This window comes from Rhincodon typus, chromosome 29 (genome assembly GCF_021869965.1).
Source record: "Rhincodon typus isolate 14 chromosome 29, sRhiTyp1.1, whole genome shotgun sequence".
Taxonomy (NCBI): Eukaryota; Metazoa; Chordata; class Chondrichthyes; order Orectolobiformes; family Rhincodontidae; genus Rhincodon; species Rhincodon typus.
In genome coordinates this window covers 6,783,537-6,808,045 of record NC_063360.1, presented here as the reverse complement: position 1 = coordinate 6,808,045, position 24,509 = coordinate 6,783,537, and the positions used below count along the sequence as shown (strand labels likewise).

Genomic DNA, 24,509 nt, shown 5'->3' with positions numbered 1-24,509 from the left:
TATACAGCTGCAGCATAGCCTCCCTGTTTTTACACTCCATCCCTCTACCAATGACAGACAAAATTCCATTTACCTTTTTAATTACCTGCTGCACCTGCAATCCTACTTTTAGCGATTCATGCACAAGGACACCCAAGTCCTTCTGCACAGCAGCGTGCTGCAATTTTTTACCATTTAAAACATAGTCCATTTTGCTGTTATTTCTACCAAAATGGATAACCTCACACTTATCAACATTGTAATCCATCTGCCAGACCGTTGCCCACTCACTTAGGCTATCTATATCCCTCTGCAGACTTTCAGTGTCTTCTGCACACTTTGCTCTACCACTCAGTTTAGTGTCATCTGCAAATTTTGACACACCACACTTAGTTCTCAACTCCAAACCATCTATGTAAATTGTAAACCATTGCGGTCACAACACTGATCCCTGAGACACACCATTAGCCACTGACCGCTAACCTGAAAAACACTCATTTAACCCTACTCTTTGCTTTCTACTGGTCAACCAATCCTTTATCCATGCCAATACATTACCTGTAATACCGTGCAACTTTATCTTATGTAGCAGCCTTTGGTGTGGCACCTTGACAAATGCCTTCTGGAAATCCAGATACACCACATCCACAGGTTCCCCATTGTCTACCATGCAAGTAATGTCCTCAAAGAACTCCACCAAATTAGTTAAACATGACCTACCCTTCATGAACCCATGCTGGGTGTTCCCAATGGGAGAACTTATATCCAGATACCTTGTTGTTTCTTCCTTAATGACAGATTCAAGCATTTTCCCACTACCGAAGTTAAGCTAACTGGCCTATAGTTACTTGCTTTTTGTCTACTTCCATTTTTAAACAGTGGCAGCACATTGGCTGTTTTCCAATCTGCGGGAACCACCCCAGAGTCCAGTGAATTTTGGTACATAATTACTAGTGCATATGCTATTTCCCCCATCACCTCTTTTAGTTCCCTGGGATGCATTTCATCAGCGCCAGGAGATTTGTCTACCTTTAACCCCATTAGCTTGCCCAGCACTGCCTCCTTAGTGATACTGATAGTTTCTAGGTCCTCACCTGCTATAACCTTCTTGCCATCAGTTTTCAGGATGTTATTTGTGTCTTCCACTGTGAAGACCGACACAAAATAAATGTTTAATGCCTCGGCTATTTCTTCATTCCCAGTTATTAAATTGGCCTTCTCATCCTCTAAAGGACCAATGTTTACCTTCGCCACTCTTTTACGATTTATATATTTATAGAAACTTTTGCAGCCTGTTTTTATATTTTGAGCTAGTTTACTCTCATAATCTATCTTACTTTTCTTTATAACTTTTCTTGTGGCTTTCTGTTGGCCTTTAAAGATTTCCCACTAATCTTTGCTTTTCGTATGTTTTTTTTTAATCTGATGCTTTCCTTTATTTCCTTAGACATCCATGGCTGACTATTTCTTTTCCTACAGTTCTTCCTTATCACTGGAATATACTTCTGCTGAGCACTGTGAAAAATCGTTTTGAAAGTCCACCACTGTTCCTCAATTGACCCACCATAAAGTTTTTGCTCCCATTTTACCTTACCTAACTCCTCCCTCATCCCATCATAGTCTCCTTTGTTTAAGCACAGGACATTGGTACTGGATTTAACCTTCTCACGCTCCATCTGTATTTTAAATTCGACCATACTGTGATCGCTCCTTCTGAGAGGATCCCTAACTGTGAGATTATTAGTTATTCCTGTCTCATTACACAGGACTAGATCTAGTATAGCTTGCTCCCTCGGAGGTTCCATTGCATATTGTTCAAGGAAATTATCGCGGATGCATTCTATGAACCCCTCCTCAAGGCTGCCATGACCGACCTGGTTTGACCAATCGATATGTAGATTAAAATCGCCCATGATAATTGCTGTACCATTGTTACATGCATTAGCTATTTTTATGTTTATTGCCCGCCCCACCACGATGTCATTATTTGGTGGCCTACAGACCACACCTATCAGTGACTTCTTCTCCCTGCTATTCCTAATTTCCTAGTTACTTCCCAAATTTATTGGGTGAAAGATAACCGTTACCCAGCCGACTACTCGCACCCGCTCTGGGACTCCTCCTCCGCTGAACAACTGAAGGCTGCAGTCACACGAGGTAAGACTTTTATAACTAAAGCTTATCTTCCCAGGCTGCCCTCGCGCTCTCTTCCGCCGCTGAACAACTGAACATGTCAGAGATGACTACCAGACTACTCTGACCACTAGAAATCATGGTAACACACAAACGCACAGCTAAACTACAACAACTACTGACAAGAACAAAGATCCCATACCCACAACTAACAGGACCAATGTTATATATAAAATCCCATGTAAGGACTGCCACAAACACTAGACTGGACAGACCGGGAATAGCTAGCTATCAGGGCAAATGAGCATCGACTAGCTACCAAGAGACACAACCAAATATCACTCGTTTCCATACACTCGGAAGAAGGTGGCCACTAATTTGACTGGGACAAAGTAACCATCCAAGAACAAGCCAACCAAAGACATACATGGGATTTCCTAGAGGGCTGGTACTCAACCCGGTACTCCATCAACAAACATGTGGAAATAGACCCCATATACCAACCACTACGAAGTAGAAGCGGAAATGAGGCCAACCACCACATCAAACCGAACCCATATAAATAACAAGCGGGACAGACCAACAACACTTCGTTGGAGGCGCACTGATGATGTTACCTAGTATGGTGACGAAATGTCTGCAAGCTAACCTTCCAGTTTGGCGAACAAATCAACAGTCCCATCCACATCCTATGCTACAAATCTCCTCAAAAACTTTAAACCAACCATTTATTATTCGTTAAGAAATTTGACAATGATCTATACTTTCATATGAATATCCCATTATTTTCTTACTTCAATGTACCACATTACTAAGTAGTTTTGTTAGGATCACTTGAGATCTAGGAGATCTATGACCTCTCCTTCAAAAATACTCTTAGTCAGAGGACTCTTGTAAAGGCGTGGTCAGGACTTTTACATTAACCAGTAAAAACATTCCAAACAATTAAAAAAATGTCAGTAGGGAAAAAACAGTAGAAAATGTCAGTGGCAACTTACAACAACATTTTCTGGGTATACATTGTCACTGTAAGATCCATCTTCAAAATTAATTTCATAAAAGGTCTGCGCAGAAGTTCCAATCACTTTGCACTTGTAGTAAAGTCCATTTCGATTTTTTGCGATGACTGTCTGACCTACTGAGATGAGCCAATGATCTTGGCTTTGCTAAAGGTTGTGGTGAGGGGTTAAAAGAGAAACAATTCAGTAAATATATTTAAAAATCTTTAAAAAAAATTAATAGATAGTAAACTTAATACATGAATTATATTGTACTGGTGAATGCGCTAACTCTAATAAAAGTTTTCCAGCTCACATTATAATGAGCTGTTCTCTTCTAATATGGTCAGTTCCAATAGGATGTTCTTAATTTTCCTCCACTTCCATGGTCTCCATTTGATCATCCTGGACCGTGAATGTTCAGAGGCCTTATCTCTACCTATTGGTCTTTAATCCAGAAGTGTTCAATTTTTTTGTCCAAATGGAGTTCAAAGATACAAACCAAAGGGCCACATCTGGGTTCTGGGCCACATCTAAAGTCTAAATCCATGAGTCTATTTACGTTTTCTTAACTACATGGTGAGATTATTTCCTTTCCATACCTTTTGACCCAGTTTAAACATAACTAATTTATGAGGGTTAAGTGCAAATAGAGCAGATTAATTGCTGGTTGACAGCCACTTGCTAGGCCTAAAGCAACCACAAGTAGGTCACAGGCCGTAGAGTGACAACCTGACTGATAATATCCCTACAGTCCACCTAAAGACTTATTCATGGTCTAATTTTGCACTCCTCCATAATCAAAGACTGTTTTACATTCATTGCACACATTCAAATAAACTGTGATTTATATAACTAGGAAACAATTTGCTTTGGTCACGTGATTTATAGGATGACTCATGGGTTGTTTGATCAAACATTCACAGATTATTGAAGGAGAAGTACATGATATCACTAGACTATCACTGGGACAACTTCTGGGATGAATGGGACCTGTACAAGCTAGATGGGTTGCACCTGGACTGGAATGGGTCCAATATCCTTTCTGGGAGGTCTGCTCGTGCTCAGGGGAGGTCTTAAACTGATTTGGCAGGGGGCTGGGGCACATAGTAGATGTAAATTTAGGAGCACGGTCCAATCAGATATAGAAGGAATGCTAGGACAGTCCAGTAGGCAGAGATGATGTGGATTAGATAATGACAATGTGAGGTCTAGCAAGCTAAATTGTTTCATTTTAATGCAAGGAGATTGACTGCTAAAACAGATGAACTTAGAGCATTGATCAGCAGATGGGAATATGATATTGTTGTAATCATTGAGACATGGGTCAAGAATGACGGGACTGGCAGCTCAATATTGCAGGATATAGAAGTTTCAAGCACGATGGGGGACAGCAAGTAAGGGAGGTGGGGAAAATTACTGCAGTATTGAGGAACGACATTCACAAGGGTCTTCAAATGAGACATTTTAGTACGGCTTAGAAGTTTTAAAAAAAGAGGGGTAATCACTTTGCTGGGATTATACTACAGGCTTCCCAACAGTCAGAAGGGGATAGAGAAGCAGATATGTAGGCAAATCACAGGAAGGTGAGACAGAACCAGGGTTATAGTTGTTGTAGACTGCAACTTTGCTAACATTAACTGGGATCAGATTATTATGACAGGATTACATGGGGTGGAATTTTTAAAGTGCATCCAGAATGGCTTTTTGCGCCAGTATATAGATAGTCCTAATAGAGCTGGATTAGTGCTAGACTAATCCCAGGGAACGAAGCCCGTCAAGTGGTTGAAGTTTCAGTGGGTGAGCATTTTGGGGACAGTGACCATAAGTCTAAGTTTCAAAGTCATTATGAAAAAGGACAAGGGTATGCAGAAGCTAAGTGTCTAAAATCGGGGAAGGCCTATTTCAATATCGTTAGGCAGGATCCGGCAAATATGGACTGGGAGCAGCTACTTGCTGGTAAATGTACATTTGGAAAATGGGAGTTTTTAAAAGTAGTATAGTGAGAATTCAGGGCAGCATGTTCCTCCAAGAGTGAAGGGCAAGGGAACCCTTGATATCAAGGGTTATCATGCGTTTGATAAGAATAAAAATGAAACATGTGTCAGGCACAGTGTCGTAAAAAATGGGGGAGGCCCTTCAAAAGGATAGCGTCTAGGAGGCTGCTTAAAAAGGTAATTAGGAGGGCAAAAAAGAGACAAAATATCTTTGGCAGATGGAATTAAGAAAAAACCTAACACTTTTAATATGTATATCACAAGAAAGAGGATTGCCATGGAAGAAACGGGACCTATTAGAGACAAAAGGGGCAACCTGCGCATGGAGCCAATGGATGTGGTTGAAGCCTTAAATGAACACTTCTCATTTATATTCACAGAGAAGAAAGACATTTAGCAGAAGATATTAGTTGGGATGAAGAAGTTAAGATTAATAAGGAGCGGGTATTTGATGTTTAAACAGGCATACAGGTGCATAAATCCACAGGGCCTGATGAGATATAGCCCACACTGCTGTGGGAGGCAAGGAAGGAGATGTTGAGGGCCTGGCAGACATTATATATATAATATTTCACTGGCCACAGGTAAAGTGCCAGTTGACTGGAAGATAGCTAATTATGTCTGTGGTAGAAAAATTACTGGAAAAAACTCTGAAGGTTAGGATTAATCAATATTTGGATGGACAGATTAATCAGGGATAGTCAGAATGGATTTGTTACAGGGAGATCTTGTCTAACTTTTTTTTTGAAAAAGTGACTAAAAATATTGAGGGTAGTGCAGTTGATATGGTTTACAAGGACTTAAGAAAGGCTTTTGACAAGGGCATGTAGAAGGTCCAAAAGGTCCTTTAAGATCCAAGGCAATTTGGCAAAGTCAATCCAAAATTGGCTTGCAAATAGGAGGCAAAGGGGATGGAGACATGTTGGAATTGGAAGCCTGTGACTAACAGTGTACCAGAGCAATCAGTGCTGGGATCCTTGCTGCTTGTTATGTACATTAATAACTTGGATATGAATATAATGAGTAAGTTTGCAGATGACATGAAAATTGGATTGTTGTTGATAGTGAGGAGGATGGTCTCAGGCTACAATGTGATAGTCATCAGCTGGTAAATTGGGCAGAGCAGTAGCAGGTGGAATTTAATCCCAATAAGGGCAACGTGATGTATTTTGAGAGGTCTAACAAAATTGAGAGGAATAGACAGAACAGATCGTGAGAATCCATTCCCCATGGCAGATGTGTTTAAGACCAGAAGGGTTAAGTTTATGGTGAGGAGCAAATGGCTTACAGGCGATCTGGGGAAGATTTATTTTACCCACAGAATGGCAGATAAATGTAACGTGCTACCTGAGAAAGTGGTGGAGGCAGGTATTCTCATAACATTTAAGCAGCATCTGGATGAATACTTAAAATAGCGGGGCATTGTAGGCTATGGAGCCAGTGCACGGAAATGGGATTAATGTAGTTTGGTGTCTGTTGGTCAGCATATACATGGTGGGCCGTACAGCCTGTCTCTATGCTGTATGACTGTGAATAATTATTCATTTGTGATGCACTCTTGCAGCCCACTGTGCCTGTGTAGTCACAGGCTGAAATTTCTTGAAATGCTGGGAATATTTTCCAGAAAATGCAACACAATGGTAAACACCACTCCTTCTTCATGCTTATACAACTAAAATCACACCTCCAAGACATGCACCACTTATTTCCGAACTGTACAAAAGCAACTGTCTCCCTGGTGACCATCTATGCTTTTCTTTATGATAAAAAATTACTTCACCCTTCCTTCCAATAAAGTCTATTTACACCATAATTTTTCCTGCTGTGTAATTCCCTTTATCAACGTGAAGAATGTACACTATAGTGACATTTCCCATATTGTTCTTCTCTCACATTTATCATGATTTGTGAATTACGTGCTCCCTCATATCAATATATCACAGTTATTGCAATGTCCCTCGTGCAAATTGTGCCAGATGTTATCTTTCTTGGACTGAATTCCTCATGGAGAACCAAGGAGCACAACATCTCAATTGGAGTCCAGGAACACTTACCATACAGATTCAGTTTTTGTAAAGCTCTCATGTCACCGATTATAGAGGTAACATCACCTGACTAGTAATCAGGAATCTCAGGCTAATGCTCTGGCAACACCAGCTCAGCAGCTGAATTAATAAATCTCAAACTGAAATCTTGTCTCAGTAATAACGGCCATGACAACTACCATGGACTGTCAGAAAAATCTATCTGAACAGTAATTTTCTTTCCGGAACAAGTTTACCATCTCGTCCAGTATGGCCTATATCTTATGCCAGATTCACAACAATGTGGCTCACTCTAAACTGCCCTCTGAAATGGCTAAGCAAGCACCAGTCAAATTAAAGATTGTCAACAAACACTGGCATGGCCATCAACAACCACAACTTATGAAAGAATACTTTTAAAAATCCTTCTGTTCAGAAAGGCACCTAAAATGGTGAAAACTCAGGATACATGTTACATAAATAGCAAGACAGGTGGCATATGAAAGGTTGGTGGAAAATGAAAGTCAAAATGGCTCTTCTGCTTTTACTTTAGAGCATACAGACATTCTAGATCAGATGTGGAGATAGCTTTCTTAACTGCAGTAACATATTTCCATCACTCCACAAACAGATATCAGATTACATCACAAAGGAAAAGATGATGAATGGTGTCAACTGTAAAGCAACAATCAAACAGAAAATAGGCATCATGAAATCAAAGAACCGTCCAAGAATAGGATTAAGCTGCTCAGCTTAACAAAATTATGCTGATCTTTTCCTTTGAGAGTCACAAGTCTAATGTAACTCGGCTACTTGCTCCACACATCCTTTAATATTCTAATACCATTCAGCAACTAACTCCTTTCTGAAACACCGAAGAACTCTGCCTCAAGAACCATTTTGTGGGTAAAGTTCTACATTGTAATCATCCTGTGTAATAAACTTTCTTTTAACTTCCCTTTTCAATTTTTTCTGATCATTTTAACTTGTATACTCTCACGGTAGAAGTGGATAACAATTCAATGCCGTTTACTTCACCATTGCTCTTTATTTTCAGAACTTTAGCAGCTGAATTCTTAACCTTTTCAGCTTCAGCCCTGAAATCTGAAGTCTGTCATCACAAACATGTTAAGGACCACCCTGTGTCTTTAACATCATATTACACCTTTTCTGCAATTGGGTATCCAAGACTGCACACATTTTCCAACAGCAGGTCAGAATGAGTTCAAAGTAAGTTTTGCTTAAAATACATATTGGCAGAGTACAAAAGCAAAGATTGGCTTGCTTTTCATGTGGATATTTATATGTGCATTGTCATCTTTTGTATGTATCTGCATGCTCAAATACTTTCTCTCTCCAGGTCAAATCTTACCACAAAGTCTAGGTCTTCTCTTTATTGTTGTTTCTATGCCAAATGATTTTGAAAATTATAGTTCATGTCTTAATAATTTCTTCCCTTCACATCCTCTTAGAGGGAAATATTTGGGCCCAGACTTCTTTTATATGTTGATTTTGAGTAATTTCTTTAATATGTGACTCTCTCTTGATCTGAAAGTTTGGAGAATCTGCAATTGTTTTTAAAATGTTTGTAAAGGGTTTCTAAGAGTTTATAACTTGCGAAGAGATCATTGTAAATTTCGGACAAGAATAAATACATGATTCATGTGACGTGGCTACTCTTGACCTGAACACACTAACAAAAGGAAGACACAGGAAATGCATAGACAGACACAAAGAATAGCTGCAAGACATGAAAGTTGAAAGGTGAAGGTGATTGGCACAAAGGTGCAGATAAAGGGAAAGCAGACCGAGACAGATGAGGAACACAGAACTTGAATGTGGAGAAGCCAACTAAAGTCTCCACGATTAGAAGTTTAGTTTTAACAGTAAGAAGAAAAATAGAATTCAGAAACACTTGGAGGGTGCTCTGTACCAGCAATCTAAAAGGGAGTGATTCTTAAAATAAAAGGATGTGATTAGCTCAGTTACGCAAAAGTGTTTGTATCAGAGTAACAGATAATCAAACCCGGTATTGTTGATTGGTCAGTTGGCAAGGAATTTTAATAAGTTATGCCATCAGGGTTGACATGACCAGAATGAGAGGGGTCGTAGATATGCAATCAGTGTTAAATATAGATATTTTCTAATCAATCTGTTCAGAAATGTTATTACACAATACTGAAGCAGTTGTGACTTGAACCCAGGTCTCCTAGCTAAGAGCTAGGGGCATTACCACTATGCCATAAGAGCTAAAATTGAATACAGCTGCCAGGGAACGTGACTCATGGACAGACTGAATCAATCAAGTGGAAAAAGGCGAGATCCTAAAAGGAGTCCGAATTCAACAAGAATTTAACAAGTGTACATGTGCGGGAGTGATTTGTGATTATGTAATCTGGATTTTTGCTAAATCAACTACTTAGAGTGTTTTTTTTTCATTTGAAGTACCATTTCCCTCTTATGCCATATTTAATTTGTATTAGTTCAGATTCAAGTTACAAAAAGTGAACTCTAATTGGCAATTTCCGGTTTTGGGGTTAGTCAGTAAGTTTGGTTATTTTGGATCACAGCTTCCTCACGGGAATCATAAAATATCATTTCTTTTTGAAAGGTCATCCCTGCTAACAGTTTGATATCTATCTCCAGTAGTTCTGCAATCTGAATAAGCACATCAGAAATAATAAATAAGTTATTTTCCATAACCTTCTGCTATCCTTCATTCTCGATTCCAAAACTGCCTTACAGCGCAAAACTATCCGATTCCTTTTTGTTAGCTTTTATACACATATTCTATATATCTATTCTGTTTGATCAGTTTTATTATTTGCACCATAAGCAATAAATGTTATTTTTTTTAGTTTCAATTTTGATTCTATTGCTCAATTCAATGAAATACGAACCTTCAATGAACTCCCTCGTTTCTGCCTGGCATGTAGTTGATCGCAATCTCCTGTTTAATTCTTTCCCACTGTTATTCTACCTGATATGTCTTCCTTCTATTTAAATGCAGACCATGCTCCTTTCAATTTCACTATGACTTGCTTTTATCTAGTCATGCTTTCTTGCTCTCAACTGTTCTTTTTCTCTCCTTATTCTTCAACTAAATTGAATTATGCTGTGGTCACTGCATCCCAAATGTTTCCCTACATGTTCCACCTCATTATCCAAAACCAAGGTTCCTAACATTTTCTTAATTTATTTTTACTCTGAACAAACAAACAAAAAATTAAATCCTTAACATACTGGAAATAGTAACTTCCTCTTCTTAACAGTTTCCCTATCTTGCTCTATATTTTGGATCATTGAAACCTTCCACAGTTAAACACATCCCCCTAATTTGCCTACAAGTCCCAACATCAACTTTCACTCCACAGCTTGATTTGTTAAATATTCCCAGTTGCATGACAGAGCCTGTGGTATTCTTCATTTCAACTTAATTCTTCCTGAAATTTTATTTGAATTAATGATTCTAATTCCCCAATACAAAACAGAATGCTTCACATACAAGCAGGAAAGGTAGCAATGGTAGTGAGAGAAATAGAATTAATAGCCTGAACTTCAGTTACTGGTCTTGATTTCGAAACCAGGCTGAATTCCACATCAGGAATACTCCAGTGGTGTAGTGGTAGTGTCCACATGTCTGGACCAAGATTCCTGGGTTCAAGTCCCACTTGCTCCAGAGGTGTGTAATCTCTGAACAGGTTGATGAGCAAATGTCTTCACATAGTCATTGGCTGAGGGGTGACCTTACAGAAGTTCATACAATCGTGAGGGGCATGGATGGGGTGAATAGACAAGGTCTTTCCCCCAGGATGAGGGAGTCCAAAACTAGAGGGCATAGGTTTAGGTGGTACAATTACAACATTTAAAAGGCATCTGGATGGGTATATGTATAGGAAGGGTTAAAAGGGATATGGGCCAAATGCTGGCAAATGGGACTAGATTAATTTAGGATATTTGGACAGCATGGTCTGTTTCTATGCTGTACAGCTCTATGACTTTAGATGTTTGGTGTGCATGTCCTAAGATTGATCAAATGCAGTATTAGTCAAATCAGCTCCCTTCCTAGCAGGTTTCCTTATCCCCTATGGGCTGCAGTGGTTCAAGACAGTAGCTCACCTCCACCTTCTCAAGGGCAACTAGGAATGGGCAATAAATGGTGGCTCAGCCAGTGATGTCCACATCCCCTGAACAAATTCAAAAGCAGGCTGAAGAAACAACAAATGCTGAGGCTAAAATGTACTGCGTAGTTGCCAGCAGTCCAAAGCCAAGCACTGGACTCAAATGTCATCTTTGCTCTACACACAGCTTACATCCAAAAGATCCCTTCTCTCAACTTTAAGCACAATATTCCATGTATGGCATGTCAAATACTTCTGCACTTTAAAAGAAATTTTAAAAAACTACTTTCATATTCTGATTGCACAACATGAGCTGAAATAAACCTATAATTTTCATCCTGTGTTATCAGTCATCCCTCAGTTTAAATTCCACAACCTCTCATTTTGTCTGTTCACCTGGGTAGTGTTTGATATGATAATCTATTCATGCACAATATTCAGTGAAACACACTGTTTTCCTCAAAATAGACTCACTACATGAGCGACAGGAACACGCACTCCCCAGATTTGTAGAGGGCCTACAAGTGAATTAAGATACAATAAACAAATATTTTACCGATCAATCCTTATTAAAAAAAAAAAAGGAGAGTTAATTACTTAGGCTTTGCCCAGTTCATGTTGTGGTTTCAAAGTGACTTTTGAGGAAGAAAACATGAGGAATATAAGATGAGAATTGGATGTAATTAGCTTAACTTAAGACAGCTGTAACCAGTGGATTAAATACTCTACTATAGTACTACCAACTGTATATTAACGCTCAATGAAATTGTCAGAAAATCAAATATCAATAATTTACTCCACTTACTAGGATCTAAGACTTTAATAAGAGTTAGAGGTGCTGTACATTAATTTTGAAGGCAATTGGTTCTTTCATACTCAGTTGAGAGAACTAATGAGAGCATGAACGTGCACTGGCACAAATAAATTTAGGTTTGTATATACAAGCACAGTTAGCAACTCATTTGATCTCTATGTATTATGAGCTCTCTCTTTGATAATATATGTACAATACAGCCAAAGGAGACTTGGCTGATTTGCTACACTTGCTTTCTTTCGTAGGATAAACAGATTTTGTTTTTAACCCTCACTTGCAACGAGTCCCCACTGCTTGTGCATCATCTAAGGAGACAGGCCAACCACCAGTATGTAGGGGGCTACCCGAATTGGATATGAACTGAATAGATCAGGTGTTTGAGCATCAAAATTGGAACATGTTCTAACAGGTCTTTCAGAGAAATTTAAAATTATAAACCTTTAAGGAACAGATAAAAACTGGTATATACATTGAGTGATTATCTCAGAGACAAAGTTATTAAGTGGCACAGAAAGGTCAATGTGAAAAATAAATTCAAATTTAACTTCGTGTTGGATAAGGTGACAATTGTATAAAATAGCTGAAGTTTAGAAAAATCATGATTTTTTTAAATTCAGAGTTAACATTACTAACAAGTCCCTTGAAAGAAACCCCACTTGTCAAATAGCAGGTTGTGTACTACAAGAGTCAGAATGGCAGGCTTTTAAATACCTGCAATTTCGTGCAGGGCTCAAAACAACTTCTTTTTAAAACATTCCTCCTGAGATTTCTCAAGGTCTACTTTATGATTTTTGGTGGCTTCTTTGTCAGTCTCACTATCTCCTTCATTATGTGATGCACTCATTTAATGACAATGTTATGTATTTGTACAGAGAAATAGGCAATTTGGACTCGCACAATAGCAGAACTAGAATTCATCAATATCCCTAATAATGTCACCGTTCCATTAAACTTGAAACCTCAAAGAAGGAAAACATTAATTTTCTAGATACCATAGTATTCAAAATGGCACAAGAGAACAGGCAGAAATTAGCAACAATTTTGTTTTAAAGATGTAACTGACAGTTCTAGAATAAAAACAGCAGACTAAACAGGTTTTCCACAGACTGGTGAAATCACAGTTAAAGCATTACATATATGTCACTGTCACAGCCACTCGATAGTATATAAGAAACTTTACAGTTTGAGAAGTTAGTAAGTTTGTGGACGACACCAAAATTGGTCATACAGTCGTCAGTGAAGAAGGTGGTCTAAGATTACAAAGTGATATTGATCAACTGGGCCTATGGGCTGAGGAGTGGCAGATAGAGTTTAATTCGGATAAATGTGAGATATTGCATTTTGGTAAAACAAGCAAGGGCAGGACTTATACAGTTAATGTTAGGTCACTGGGTAGTGTTGTCAAACAGAGAGACCTAGGGGTTCGGGTACATAGTTCTTTGAAAGTTGCGTCACAGGTAGACAGGGTGGTTAAGGTGTTTAAGCACGCTTGACTTCGTTGCTCAGATCATGGAGTATAGGAGTTGGAACGTTACGTTAAGGTTGTATAGAACATTGGGGAGGCCACTTTTGGAGTACTTTGTACAGTTCTGGTCATCCAGCTACAGGAAAGATGTTATTAAATTGGAGATGGCTCAGAAAAGATTTACCAGGATGTTGCTGGGACTGGAGGTTTGAGTTATAAGGAGAGGCTAGATATGCTCTAATGAAAGAAGTCCTAGCCTAGGAGACTCAGGGTGAACTTAGAGGTTTACAAAACCAAGAAGGGCATAGATAAGATGAATAGCAAAGATCTTTTCCCTAGGGTGGGGGAATTCAAACCCAGAGGGAGTATTTCTGAGGAAGGGTCACTGGACCCGAAACGTTAACTCTGATCTATTCTTCACAGATGCTGCCAGACCTGCTGAACTTTTCCAGCAACTTCTGTTTTTGTTGTTGAGTATTTTTTAAGGTGAGAGGAGAAACAATTAAAGGAACCTGTGGGGCAAATTTTTCACACAGAGGATGGTTTGTATGTGGAATGAATTGACAGAGGAAGTGGTTGATTCAGATACAGTCAGAATGATGAAGAAACATTTGGACCGGTACATGAATAGGAAAGGGCCAAACACAGGCAAGTGGGACTAGTTCAGTTTGGAAAACTTGGTCAGCATGAAAGAGTTAGACCGAAGGATCTGTTTCTCAGCTATATGACTGTAAGTGCCTAGCCAGATACCTGTGCTATTTTTGATGAAATGTTTTTAACAGCTGAACTTATGACAGACAGAGAAAACAGAACAGGGATACTAGTTTAGCTTTGGCTACAGATCAGAAGAGTCAGCCATTCAGGAGAACAGTTTCCTTATAGCAGAAAAACAAGCTTTCAGTTCAGTCATCTTAGCAGAAGGGTTTTAGTTTGTGAAATCTCCAAGCTGTATGAGTTTGTATAGTAGTTTAAGTTGTCAGAACTGATAAGATGTGTAGACCAGCAGAACCGAAAACAGGATCAGGCCAGCAGGACTGGGAAGTCATAAAATTATTTCAGCAGTGCAAGAACAACTGGAAAGAGTCAGTTAAGAAATAAATTATAGAGCTGTGATAGAAAATACTTCACTGGGATTGAGTATCTGTACAAAGATATTAGTGGGAAACAGACTGAAACTTTGTTTTGCTGTTTATGTTAAGAACTTTATTGTATTGTCACATTATAATAATTTATTTTGCTTTAGTGTAATAAACTTGGGTTATTTTGTTAAAGAACAATTGGAACGTCATGTCAATATCCTCAGTGACTGACCACTACAGTAACCGACTGCAAAAAATAAACTTGTGGTCTATCAAGCCAGATTTCACTCTTGGATCATACTCGTCCAGTATTAATATCATCTGGGATTATATTACAGCATGCAATGTTTAGTTTTAGAAAATAAAATTTACTGTAGAAAATGAGATAAATGCAATTAAGCAGCATGGAGTGTATTACATGTAAATGATTTGGGCCATGTTGTTTTAAGAGGTTAATAGGTAGAAGGATAAGATCAAAGGAAAAGTGGGTTTAATTAGCTAAACAGCTGGTTGTCTACCATCCTTGCAATAAATGCAGTCCAGAGGGATAATTTTATTTTGGGATTTGGAGATAAATGACTTAAAAGCATTCAGTAAATCCTGTAAATCCATTTATTTCATCTGATCAAAGAATAAATTTTTAATTAGAGATAATTAATTTAATGGTCAATCCAAAGCAGACTACATAATCATGCAGATGAATGGAGCTTTGGAAGTCTCCCCGGTTTCAATTTATCTGGATGTTTGCGGGACAATTTTTAGTTGCAGTTTGAAACTTACGTGTGTGGCTCACTAAGAGAAGTTAGCCAAAATAAATAACAATTAAGGAAGAATTACAGTCTAGCAGAACAAAACACTATCATTGACAAAGTAGACAGTGGAAAAGGCTTAAGCTCAGTTTGAATTTTATGAACAACAGAAACTGGAAAATTTCATAGTCTGAAGTCAGTGGGAGAATCTACAGTTAGCCTCACGGTGTCTAACTGCAAACGAAAGTAGCAAAGAAGCTTTAAAGTATTGGAAGAGCAACCAAAATGAGGGATGAAGACATCTATGGTCAAGAAAGGGTAAATGAAAGTTTTACCTCTGAGAATAGGTGCAGCTTAGAAAAAATCTCCAGAGGACCGTGGCATACTTATCAGTGGCCCTTGATATGTTTCGATAAGTAAATAACATTTAACTTTAAGACTGTTGTGTCTTACAAGAGAACTCTTGGAAGATTTAAAAAGTAAACCAGAATGCATAACATATGCAGTTATAAGGTAATAGTCCTTGTGTTTTTTTAAAAATATACAATAAGGTTTGTTTTATTTAAAAGTAAATCTGCAGCACAGTTCTATGGGTTAAAATTAGATACTAGGGCTTATTAAACAGTCCCTGAGCAGATCTAACAATATTGCGAGTATGCTAGACTTTGCAAGTTACCCCACATAGATTTCTTTCCTTCACAAATGCTGCCAGACCTGCTGAGCTTTTCCAGCAACGTTGTTTTTGTTCCTGATTTACAGCATCTGCAGTTCTTTCGTTTTTTATTTTGCAAGTTACCAGCTCAATGTAACTGATCGTCTGCCATGACTGGCCCAGTGTAATTGATGCTTATACTTACATTCTGAGTGGTTGTTTTGTGCTTGAAACAGATGATAGACACAACATACGGCCAGTCGTCTGGTTCCATTACAACCCCTGCAGCATGAGCACATGTCACATGAAATGACGTAGAACAATGTTCATAGGAACACTGGATACAGGCCCCTGAGAAGCTCTTCACTTTTTTTCTGCAGTACACACATTTCTGATAAAGACAAGAGAGGAAAACAAGAATATATCTTTTAGTTTTATTTTTACTAGCTTGTAAGTAGCAAGACATTTCATTGCTTCATTTAAGTATGTTTCATTGAGCATGTTAAGAGGAGTAAATATTACCATGAAGCAAATTTAAACTGAAAAAGATGGACTATAGAGTAGGGTCTCAAGAGGATAACTTTGGCAAAGTTTCAACGCTGTTACTGTACATGAGGAAGAGGCACCAAAAGGATTATGACTATAAGTGTGCGATGGTCCTAATATCTATAATGGGAATGAAAACGTGTTCCCATCTGTTTCTTAAATTGTTTTGCTTATAGTTCCAATGTAACTACTATGAATAGATTCATGTATTCAGGTATACGTCACTAGCCACGTTGACACAACTTTTGGGGTCTTTCATCATGTCCAGTAATTGTGACTGATCAAAAGGACCAAACCCAAATGACTGGATATATTCCAAATTTTCTATTTAAAGAATCATTTGCTGAACAGGTTTTAAAACCTTACTTCCATCAGTAATTTTATGTACATTAATGCCAAATTCACTTATATTAGCTGAACAGAATATTACTTTAAATAGCTGAACACTTAGTGAAACAGCATAAAACATTTACGAGTACCTTCTTCCAAAATTGAGCTGGGCTTCCCTTTGAAACACATAGCGTCACGCCCAGTAATTTATCTGTAGAAAATCAGTGTATGCAACATTCTGCACTCTCCCCTCCCTCCATCCCTTCTAAAATAACACAAACTGTTAGACAAATTCAAGTCCAGAACGTATGACCGTAGTTAGAATCCAGCCAGCCAATAGTTTAAACAAAGTTTCAGCCTGAAGTTGAATACACCACCCTGAGTTGTTTGCAGATTTTGAGACAAGTGCCATTAGTCCGTGCATTGACTTGACTTGACTCGACTCTTAAATACTCTTAATTACAGATTGAGTAAGAGAATGAGGCAGGACTGGGAACATAGGCACGAAGGTGAGGTGGGTGTCGAAAAGAGAGAAAGAAAGAAAGAGAGAAAGAAAGAAAGAGAGAAAGAAAGAAAGAGAGAAAGAAAGAAAGAGAGATCAGGTAATTTTTGAATCTATTGTATCTCAAAACTCAGTGATTTTATTGCTGTACCTCTAAAACAGAATGGACTGTTGTTCACAGGATTGCCTGATTCGAAGATACAGCTATGAAAAGCTAGATGCAAAACCCACTTTTATACTACTACAAGAGAAAACTTTGACTAACTTTTACAAAGTATTAAAAAGGGCGAAGAGGAAAAGTGAAAATGTGAAATTGAAAGAGAAAAAGGCAGAAAACAAGTGATTTGTTTTTTCTCCCCCCAACTTGAAAGGACATGGAGTAATTCATGATCTACATATTGGCAAAGTCACACGTTCAACAGGTAAACATTCTGGTAAACTTGCTCGTAACCAGAAGATCAATGACAAGTCAACCTGGTGTCATGTTGGGGTTGTCCTGGTGTTCTCCCAAGAGCCCCTTTGAAACATTTTGTCCTCCTGAGACCTTGATTCTAGGTCTCATTCGAATAGATGTTGCTCCTCTTTAGTAATACTTAAGTGTCATCCTTGATTAAGTGCTCAATTCCTTATAGCAAACATAAATGGCATTTCAGATGAATACACAACCTTCTGACTCAGAAATAAGATGCTGCTGATTACTAAAAAGTAATGAGTTAAAAAAAACTGCAGTGTTGTTTTACAGGGAAAATGTCATTGAAATGATCCACCTGGCAGCTGACTTCTTTCAAATTTCAACAAAGTAAATCCAGAGTGCACTTCAAAAATAAACCATGAAATTATCAAGCAGGAATAGGAAAGCAGTTTCAAAGTGGCATTTAGCAAGCTTTAGGCTGGTTATTCGTTAAAAGATTGATCAGCATTTGGACAAATTTGGGAAAATACAGACCACGAAAACCTTAGTTAGGAAACTGTTGAATACTGCAATACGGTGTAGGGAGAGGAGTGTAGAAAAATAATCTTTAGCATTGTTCTTTACAGATAATGCAAATGGCAATCTACACCTAAACCATGACGTGATTGTTACTTTGATAAAAATGGGTATGTGGTTTACTCCTCTGGAGAGGACCTCCAAAGCTTTTTCTTTCTTTAATACAAGTTTTACTGAAAAGACATTTGAAAGCAGTTCTATCAATGTGAAGCCAGATTAGATGGCGATGTCAACATTTTCAAGTAACTGTTTGCAGACAATCCGCATTGAGGATCAATATAGCATGAATTTCCTGCTTATATACACTTTTATTGCTCACCCATCATCTTGTAACTAGGGCACACGGCAATTGTTAACCTCAGAGCCTTGACTTCACGGCATCTCCTTTCTCTGACAGGACTAAAATGCACTAAGTTCAAGGTAGCTTAAAGCAGATGCTCATCAATGCATGGCATAGTACAACCCATAATTTGGTGCCAATTTCGGTGGGGTCAAAATTAGTTGTTTACTAAGAGCATATGGGTGGGGGAGGGGGGTTTGGAAGAGAGTTGGGGGTGGGGGTGTGGGTGGGTGGGTCAGGGGAATGGGGGGTACAGGGAGAGAAATTGCAAACCACAAGATCAATTATTTAAAGTTATCATCTATAACATGCATCAACATGATTGAAACTTTACATTAAAGCTCCAACGGAATGACAATGGCAGGTGTATTAGTGTTGAATGTCTTCTCAGGAAAAGCATGAACAGAGCTGATTTCAGAAACAGAAATAACAATTCAGTTAGATTTATCCACGTGCAGCTGGAATTGAGGAACAAAGCAACCAAAGTAATTGAAAATTTGCTTTAAAAAAAAGTGTGTGTGAAATAAAAACTCCTCATTAAAAAGTAACGAATAAAAACTGCAGTGTTGCACTATCGAGAGAATGCCAAGTCACCTGGATATCATACCTAGTAGCTGAACTCATTGAGGTTTCGACAATGTAAATCCAGAGTGCACAAAAGATATTTTGACGGAATCACCAAGAATCATCAGTCAACAGAACAAAAGCTTTAAAATTATGCTGCAAGCAAATGACACTTCTCTGCATCTTCTGGAAACTTCTTGAATTTCAGAACATTTGAATCAAGTCCAACTCTGCCTTGAACTTGAATTGAGTTTCAGTACACATAATCTTCGAGGAGTACAGATAAACACCAGATCACCTTTGTGGCTCACTGGATGGATCCTTGCAGATAATGTTTAGGAAGTAATGTAAAATGATTACATTTCACCTAAGCTGTGCACATTTCACAAGTAAATCTGTCTTCTCTTAAGTGTTCTGTCGATCATATAAAATGGTGATATGTTTAAACATGAACAATCAGATTTTGTTGTTATTCTTGAAGAGTGTCCTCCAAACAAAATCTTTCAAGACAAAAACAAACAAATCTGCTTCACTGTCAATGTTCATCACTAAGTAACTGACATATACGTTCCTATTCCACCCCTGACCACGTTGCTTCTGAAGACAGCAAGTTGACTGTTTACCCTATCATGTTTGTGCCCTTTAAGATAGAATCTCTCTTCAATCTCAGGAGAATGAGAAATAGCCATGGGAACAGCTGCAGATACAGCTTCACTATCTTGAATTTTTCAGGGGTATTTCAGGCATCATGCAGACCACAGACTCTTTCCTGGGAGGCAGAAGTGAGAAGGAATTGGCAGGATGTGCAAAGGGGCTGAATTTTGAAGATACTGCTGAAGTTGGTGAGGAAGAAAGCAAGACGGACAGTTTATAAAGTAAAACTCTAGCAGGACCAAGGGAATTAGTAGAAAATTCTTAAGTGCAAGCAAGGCAGCACAGTGGCTCAGTGGTTAGCACTGCTTCCTCACAGCACCAGGAGCCTGGGTTCTATTCCCCCTCAGGCAACTGTTTGTGTGGAGTTTGCACGTTTTCCCAGTGTCTGCGTGGGTACCCTCCGGTTTCCTCCTACAGTCCAAAGATGTGCAGGCTAGGTGGATTGGCCATGCCACATTGCCCGTAGTGTTCAGGGATACGTAGGTTAACTGAGTTTGGGGAATGGGGCTGGGTGGGATGCTCCGAGGGTCGGTGTGGACTTGTTGGGCTGAAGGGCCTGTTCCCACACTGTAGGAATTCTATATAAAAAAATATAATGGCTGAAAGCTCAGCACAAAAGACAGAAATAGGAGAAATCAAAGAACTTTGTGTTTAAAGTCAATGGAGACAGGCATACTCCATTAAACATAAACATATGCATTGTTTAAGCTTGTAAAGTCAACAAAAAATTAGAAACTACTGGCAAATTTAAATGTGTGTTGAAGGAGGAAAACAATAATCCAACATGGGTCAGCTTAAGGACCGAGTCCAGGTAAAACAAGATGTTTGAAAGTAAGATCAACAGACGAAAAGGAAACAGATAATTATAGTCGCTTCCGCCAACAAAAATTGAGGCTTGTGGAACACCAATTTCACTTTAATAAGCGTTCATGATTTTTGAGGTGGACTTTTAATAATACAGCTATGGTATCAATCATGTATTTCTAACAGGAACTGTTTAAAATGAACTTAAATGTAACTTGAGGATACATACTTTCTGTGAGTTCTCCATTATTTTGTATTTCATTTGAAGAATATCTTCACCTAATCTACATAACGTCAGAGTTTAGAGACAGGAGCAAATATTAGGCACTGCTGTACATGAATGGAAGGTTTCAAAGATTCTAACTTGAGTAAATTCTCTCTATACAATGAATTACTTACTCTGAGCTGAAAAGTAGTCATCAGTAGGAAGGCATCAAAGTTGTGTGAAGCTGTTTTAAAGATTCTTAAGTGTTTTCTGTTCTAAACCTATTTCTAGCACTTTCTCCTAAATGCAGCCTCCACTAAGAACACTCCAAGCTGTCACTTTCTGTTCAAACTCATTTTAATTCTAAATAATTAGATGATGTAAAATAAAGTAGTGGGGACTGAAAATAATTTATTTGTGCCATTGTTTGGGGTGATACCTAACTACAGGGGATAGAGAGGTCCTTGAGGCATTCAAAGATCTTCGAGACCATCTGATTGAGAAATTAGAGCTTCGTCACTTCTCATTTATTTACTGAACATAACTTAGACCTTATATGGCATTCTTCAAGGAATGAATAGTGTCACTGGAATAGATGAAAAGATGATGCTTAGTGTGTAATCTGAGCACTTGCCTGTCAACTAAGAGATCAGTGCAATTCACTTCCATAACCAAGATTTGGCATCTATTTGGAACTTTAATGTTATAAATAATTTATACATATGATAAACTATGTAACATAAAATTATAACACGCCCTCATCAATCTATTAAAGGTGCCCATGACAGAATTTCAAGCACTAAACTACTTGGAAATAATTTTGACATTGTACCTCAGCTTCCCCCACAAAGTTGGAATATGTGCAATTGTGGTTCCTTTCACATTAAACTTTGAGGCAGTCAGATCCAACAAGGAGAGCAGCATTCCATCTTACTCCTTTACCCTAACTATACATTAAGTTGTTGGGGAAATACGAGGGTGAGGGGGACAGTATTGTTCCACTAGAAAAGCAACATACTCCTAGCCACAAGGTGTCCACCTTAAGAAGTTGTTGATGAGGAAGCAATCAAAATATTGCTGCATTATCATCAATAAGCCCTTTTAAAGAGCCAATACAGTCACAATGAATCAGCTATCTTCCTTCTGTATAAAATGATTCTTTTATTTGTTAAAAAAAAAATTTGCAAGATTCACATTTATCTCAAAAATATATTGCCTGTTGTCAAGTTTTTGACGCCTGTAGAAACAAACAAATAGGAGCACAAGTAACCCTTCAAGCCTGTGCCACCATTCATTATGATCATGGCTGATCATCCAACTCAATAGCCTGTTCCTGCTTTCCCTCCATTTCCTTTGATCCCTTCAGCCCCAAGTACTATATCCAATTTCCTTAGTGAAATCTATGTGATACACCACTACAAATTCATATTTCTACTCAGTTGACATTAATACTGAAGAAGTTAGATCTCAGATTGAAATCGAGCTTGATAAACCCTAAAATGTGCAGGTCAGTCACTGAACATATTCACAAGAGTCTGCAAGTGTACTTCTAATACAAAGAACAGTGATTATTAGCCAAGAAAAACAGGGCATATTTGCCTAGACAAAAAGTTTGGAAAGATTTCAGTACAAACACTAGTAAAAAGATTCAAACTCGCTATTCTTTTTATCTCAGCAATATGCTACATACACCAAACCTTGCAAAGATTTAACAGTATCTTTACACTATAAAGGCCTCTTGCTCAGGCTGGCCCAACTGCAACTGTTTCCTTCCAACAAATTTCTGTGCCTTTGTGTTTTTCTTTATTTGGATTCTTTCATCAAGACATTTAAAACAAATTGCAAACTTAACGCACTAATACTTTAACTTCAGAGTAAACACGAGTTCCCTATACTTAGCTTTTAGCAATATTACAGGATTCTTACTGGAGATATAACCCTTTTACTTCCATTCTCTGACACACATACTGACTGTATCCAAATTTTTCTGTGTGTTCTTTGAGTCTTATTGCTAGGCAGAAGCACAGTTTTTCTTTTTTTTTTAAATTGCACGAAAAAAAATCAACTCCCACCTCTTCATATTCTGGTTACTGGCTGCCATGGAAAGCCACGTCCAGAATCCTCAGGATCTGCTGGAAAGGAGCATACATCTGCACTCCAACCCCTCACCACTAGTCCTCAAGACTAAAGACATGGTGACTGAGCAATGCCAGGTGGCACCCAACTGACGGAGGAACTATCAGAAGTCTCCTCTCAGGATAATTCTGAAGTAGCCTAAGCACTTCAACTTGCCTGTCCCCTCCAACCCTTGGAAGTTGAAGCTGAAGAGGGCCCACTTGCCTCTGGCAAGAATATTTTCAGACTGTCTGGTCCACCAGCCATAATCACCCACAATCACCTTACCAAACCTCCAGGGCAAACAGGCTCCACTGCTAAGAAGAAGCCCTCCCGCTCAGTTGTGGAACCACTGAGTGTGCTGACACTTAATGGGAAGGAGAGAAACAGGAAAACCTATCAGGCCATTTTGCTGGCATGGGTGACATTGCCTGTCTCAGGTTTGTATAAATTTGCTTTACGTCTATTTATTTGCATTAGATCTATTTATTTGAGTCTCTACGTAGCCTTGAATGTACCTTACATCTATATCCATATAGGCTGTACCAGGGATCAATGTCTATGCTGAAAGCCCATTGCAGCCTGTGAAAGCAAGATGATCAAGGCAGATATAGGGCAATAGATTATGCTGACACATTGCTCCTCATCCCAAAACATCCTTAATTTATCCCTGGCCTCAGTGTCCAAAAATGTTGCTGTGAGTGAGATGGCCATCAATATCTGAGCCAGGGAGGTGTGTAGCATATACAGAAACAATGTATTTGTATCGCCTAAGATTAGGGGTCCCACAGGATTATGTCACATACAGTGCATGGATCTCTTTGTAATGTTGTTTCAGATTGGCAAACTGTAAACAACGAAGTGCCTCTGGGTTTTGTGCTGGAGCCTCAACTATTTACAAGCAGCATATATGATGGATGAAGAGACCAAATGTAAGATTGTTAAATTTTTTTTGATGACATAAAGATAAGCAGAAAAATAAATTAAGAGGTAGAGTCAACAAAGAGTCTGCAAAGGAATTTAAATAGGTTAAGTGAGTGGACAAAAAAAGTGACAGATGGAGTAGAATATGAGAAAAATGGAAATTTATCGATTTTGCCAGAAGTACATCATTTAAATGGAGGCAATTTACAAAATTCTGTGGATAGAGGGATCCAGGGGCATCCTAGTGCATAAATCACAAAAAGTTAAAGCGCAGGTTTAGCAAGTAATTAGGAATACAAATGAGCTATTGTCATTTATTGCAAAGGGAATGGAATATAAAAGTAGGGAAGTTTTACTCGGGCATTATTGAGACCACAGCGATAGGACTGTCTCAATGCTCCCATATCTCTTCTCAAGACAGACAGTTCAAAAAGAGTTCACGACTTATTCCTGGGATGAAGGGGCTATTCTTATTGGTAAAGTTAGGACAGATTGGGCCAGTATCCATTAAATAAGGAGGCAAAAA

The 24,509-nt window shown here is 38.5% G+C and overlaps 1 protein-coding gene across 1 annotated transcript in view; it reads right to left on the bottom strand.

The window, feature by feature from the left end:
• Positions 1–3,095: 3,095 nt before the first annotated feature.
• The window catches only part of LOC109935489 (lysine-specific demethylase 4B-like), a 112,525-nt gene continuing 91,111 nt past the window's right edge, over positions 3,096–24,509 (bottom strand). Inside the window, exons 11-12 of the mRNA XM_048613895.1 lie at positions 16,217–16,402; positions 3,096–3,278 (exon numbers count right to left, since the gene is read on the bottom strand). Of these exons, the coding sequence (XP_048469852.1) occupies positions 3,096–3,278; positions 16,217–16,402 (369 nt within the window). The remainder of the gene's footprint in view (positions 3,279–16,216; positions 16,403–24,509) is intronic.